This window comes from Rhincodon typus, chromosome 22 (assembly GCF_021869965.1).
Source record: "Rhincodon typus isolate 14 chromosome 22, sRhiTyp1.1, whole genome shotgun sequence".
In the NCBI taxonomy this organism is placed as follows: domain Eukaryota; kingdom Metazoa; phylum Chordata; class Chondrichthyes; order Orectolobiformes; family Rhincodontidae; genus Rhincodon; species Rhincodon typus.
This window is the reverse complement of record NC_063353.1, coordinates 46302996-46307491: the sequence shown is the minus strand read 5'-3', so window position 1 is coordinate 46307491 and position 4496 is coordinate 46302996. Positions and strand designations below refer to the sequence as shown.

At 42.4% G+C, this 4496-nt stretch overlaps 2 protein-coding genes across 4 annotated transcripts in view; both read right to left on the bottom strand.

Moving 5' to 3' along the window:
- Positions 1-2519, bottom strand: part of phyh (phytanoyl-CoA 2-hydroxylase) — a 19734-nt gene extending 17215 nt beyond the window's left edge. The window contains exons 1-2 of one of the 2 annotated variants that reach the window (XM_048610417.1): positions 2388-2519; positions 664-719 (exon numbers count right to left, since the gene is read on the bottom strand). In XM_048610417.1, coding sequence (XP_048466374.1) covers positions 664-719; positions 2388-2441 — 110 coding nt within the window. In that variant the 5' untranslated portion in view covers positions 2442-2519. The remainder of the gene's footprint in view (positions 1-663; positions 720-2387) is intronic. The other variant, XM_020528294.2, reaches the window with a different exon arrangement.
- prpf18 (PRP18 pre-mRNA processing factor 18 homolog (yeast)) overlaps positions 1-4496 on the bottom strand; it is a 289626-nt gene that overhangs the window by 272834 nt on the left and 12296 nt on the right. The gene's annotated exons all lie outside the window — the stretch shown is intronic.

Below are 4496 nucleotides of genomic sequence, written 5' to 3'. Positions count from 1 at the left end.
AGGCCCGAAACGTCAGCCTCTCTGCTCCTATGATGCTGCTTGGCCTGCTGTGTTCATCCAGCCCTGCACCTTGTTGTCTCGGATTCTCCAGCATCTGCAGTTCCTACTATCTCTCACTCTTCCAATCATGATTCTTTGACATTTTCTATTTTTTTTTTAAAGACAGTGAAGTCTGAATTTCTACATCAAACTGCTTTTTTTTTTGGCTAAGTTAAAATCTATATTGCTCGATGCGCCAATGAGGAGCAGGCAGTATTTGGACAACAGTGCATGATGCTAATTTCCCTTCAAGGCACCCACTATCCTGACTCGGAAATATATCACCCTTCCCTCAGTGTCATTAGGTGAACACCCTGGAAATCCCTTCCTAATGCCAACGTGGGTCTACCTCTGCCAAATGGACTGCAGCGGTTCAAGAAGGCAGCTCACCACCGGCCTCAGTGTTTTGAGTGTTAAATAGCTGTTTAATGTGCAAATCCAGAAAGCTCCTACAATGGCTCAGGGAAAGATACAACTTGTGAAGGTGAATAGCAGAGGAATGGAAATTGACAGGCAGATTCAGGAGATTAGCAATTTAGAGCATCTCTGTTAAAGGCCTGTAATTGCTGCACTGCACTGTTAACATGCCATTATTAATCCAGCAAAACTTGGCTCATTACTTACCAGAGTCTTCCATGATGAGCATTTGGATTGATTTCTCCAGAGGTGGGAACAGCTATCTTAAAGATGGATAAAGGGAGGTAACATCAGCTTTCGTGAATGGACCTTGCGTGTTGAGTGTGTATTTTTGGCATTTTAGGTGAATAAAAACATGACCATTTCTGGGTGTAAGTTTATTTTTGATGCAGCAGCTCATAATCTGGAATGCGCTGACAGTAAGGGTACAATCTTTCAAAGTGAATTTGACAGTTCAAGGTGAAAATCTATTAAGGAGCAGAGGAGAGGAGAAGATGATGGTGCTTGCTGGATAATGCCTTCAAACAGCCAGCACAAGACTTGATGGGCACAGAACCTTCTCCTGTGCTGTAACACTCTGTCATGAGATTTTTTATTTGGATGTTTGCTGGGTCACAGTGAGAGCTAAGAAAAAGTAACCAACTGTTGTGTAACCAGATTTGCAGTTTCAGTGTAAACTCTTTGAAAAGGTGAACATTTATAAAGTTTCAAGTTTCAAGGATGTCCCAAAGCACTTTACAGTTAATGAAGTACTTGTGAACTGTTGTAATACAGATAACAGCAGCTAATTTACAGGCAGCAAGGTCTCATTAATACTGACAAAGACAACAGACTGAAGTTCATTAACCCAGTTGGTTTGTAGCATCCTCTTGTATGAGTCAAGAGGTTGTGGGCTCAAGTCCCACTCCAGGATTTGGGCTGACAGTCTGGTGTAGTACCTGATACAGGAGAAGCCTTTCAGAAGAGATGCCCAGCCTGCCTTATGTCAGGTAGGCACAGAAGAAAACCCCACCACACTATGTTGAAGGAATGCAGGGGAGCGATCACCAGTCTCCAGGTCAAGCTAACCCTCAGTAAACATCACAAAAACAGATGCTTTGATCGTTATCAGAGAGAGGTGGAGGTATAGCCACGATGTCGCTGGATAGTAATTCAAAACCGCAGGTAAATACTTTGAGGAAACTGGTTCGAATCCTGATGGTGAAATTCCATCTGAAGTACCAAATTTGTAATAAAACAAAAACTAGCCTCATGATAACCATGTAGTCACTATCCATAATTATAAACGAAACCCACACTCAATCTGGTTCACTGATGCCCTTTAGGGAAGGAAATCTGCTGTCCTTACCTGGTCTGGCCTACATGGGGGTCAACTCTTAACAACTGTTGGGGCAATAAATACTGGCCTAACCCACATACTATTAACAAATTAAAGACTAAACTATTACATTATAACTGTTGCAAACATCTCACATTGCAACAATGCTTTCACTTCAGAAGGATTCATTGGCTGTAAGGTGCTTTAGAACTTCCTATGGTACTTTACCAAGGCAAGATTTAAAGACGAAGCTTGGTTATTAATTACTGGGGGAATTTTCTTTCTGTGCATCTTGGCTGCGATCTGTCTCTCATTTAAATGCGAATTGTTTTTGAAGACCACGAAAGGACTGACGCTTAAAAATGATTTTCAAAAACAAAAAATTTAAACAGGTTTAAAAGTACCAACATATCGCTCGGTGACATTCCATCGACCCAGGCTGCTCCCTCTGCATTGGTTTGGCCACCGGGGACTCCGCCGGTAGCTTTGCCTCAGGACCGTTCCCAATAAATTGCAGCGCAAAGCTGGCGGAAAGGACATGGGGGGGTGGGAGAGGGAGGAATTTTGGTTCGCTTCCCCCCCATGATGTGTCCTACTGACTTTAAAAGGATACGACCCCGGAGGTGAGATGTTGCTGAAGAATTTTCAGTCGAGCTGCCGCTGACATTGCACCAGGAAATGTCCGAAGAGAAATACCAAAGTCCCAGAGCGCAGCGGGGTTGAACTCTAAACCCAGAGATAGAGACGCCGTCAGAAATTGCGTATTTATCGGCGCTCTGATAGACATGCAATTACAGACACGCCTCCTTAACATTATTTGCAAACTCTGCTTTATTCGCACGCTGGTCTTTATTGCAAAATCCAACTAACCGTCCCCAGAGCTTCTTGGAAAATTCTGCAAACAATGTCTCAGCTGAAAATCGTGCATGTATTTGACTCATTTGCAAAATATTGTACCTGGTGGGGACTCTGAGTCAGAAAGTTATGGGTTCCAGTCCCGCTCCAGACACAAGAGCACTGATTCTAGGCTGACACTCCCATGCAGTGCTGCACAGTTGAAGGTACTATCTTTCAGATGGAATGTTACATTGGAGGCTCTGTCTGCTCCCTCAAGTGGATGTAAAAGATCCCATAGCATGGGTTCTGCTTTGAAGAAAAGCAGAAAAAATATCATCCTGGCCAAGATCGATCCCTCAGTTTATCTTCTGATCATTGCACTACTGCTAATGGTGTTTTGGTGTGCACATATCAGCTGCCACATTCCCTAAAACAGTAGCTACAGTGCGAAAATACTTCGTTGGCTGCAATGCACATTGGGAGATGCTAAATAAATACAAGTCTATTTCTTTTGGTGGTACAGAAGTTAATGCAAATGTCCACACAGTTGAACTGCATAGTCACTATTCTCCATACAAAACAAAACATATTCAATTTATAGAGTAAACCAATACCTTCCATATCAATTGAGCCATTTTGCAGAGTAATTTGCACCACAAAGGCCATTCTGCTAATTGCCCATGGAACAATCCAGTCAGTCCCACTCCCCAACTCAATTACTATAGCCCTGCAAGTTTATTTCCTGCAAATGCACATCTAATTTCCTTTTAAAATAATTGTTTCCACACCCACCATTCTCATGGACTGCAGATTCTTCATTCTGGATCTCTTGATCTTAAATCTGTATCCCCTGATCCTCAGTAGAAACAGCTGAATAACAGATACAGGCATCACCAGCAATACCTCCTAGTCCCAACAAAAACAGAAATTTCTGGAGGAACTCAGCGGGTCTGGCAGCATCTGTGGGAAGAAAGCAGAGTTAATGTTTCAAGTTCAGTGACTCTTTATCATCAGCTTTGTCCAGAAATTTGCTTTTGTCTCAGATCTCCAGCATCCATAGTACTTTGTTTTATCATAATACCTTCCAGTCTCCTGGCAATGCTAATTTTGTCTGTTGAATGGCTCCACCATTTGGCAAGCTAGTGTGTCACACCTAAAAGATCATTGCCTTTTATGCAAACTTACTGGAGCCTGATCAGGTTTGGGAATTGGGATGTGGGGTTTGTGGAGCGGGGAGGGGGAAGAGTTTAGGAAGAAGGACACACCTTCAATTTTAGGAATAACTTTTTTACTTACCAGTAAACAATGTTAAATGCTGTCAATTTTTAAAGAAATCCCTCTTTGTTGTTCATGTTGACTATGCCTTTGCCCACTCTGATCTTTAGTTGTTTCTTGAAAAGCTCAGCAGGTCTGGCAGCATTTCTGAATAGAGCTCAGAGTTAATATTTCAGGTCTGGTGACCCTTCCTCAGAACTGGAAGGGTCACCAGACCCGAAATGTTAACTCTGATTTCTCTTCACAGATGCTGCCAGACCTGCTGAGCTTTTCCAGCAATTTATGTTTCTGATTTACAGAAACTGCAGTTCTTTTGGTTTTTATTCGGTGGTTTCTTGTTCAGCTTTTCTAAGTTTCTCACCAAGTGTTCCTCTCTTCTAATCTATTAATCGCTTGCACACATCTTATGCTCTTTCAGCTTGACTCCCCCTCTTTGTGCAATGGTTCTAACCCCTGTTTGTAGTGGTTGGGTGAACTTGGTCCTTTTTGTTACCTCCACAATCTAATTTATGCCAACCTTGTACTTCAAGGTTCTATTAACATGGGTGGCATCCCTTTATAATAGGCTGCAATATTTAACCTTGACCAGGATTTGTGGACCCTAGAAATT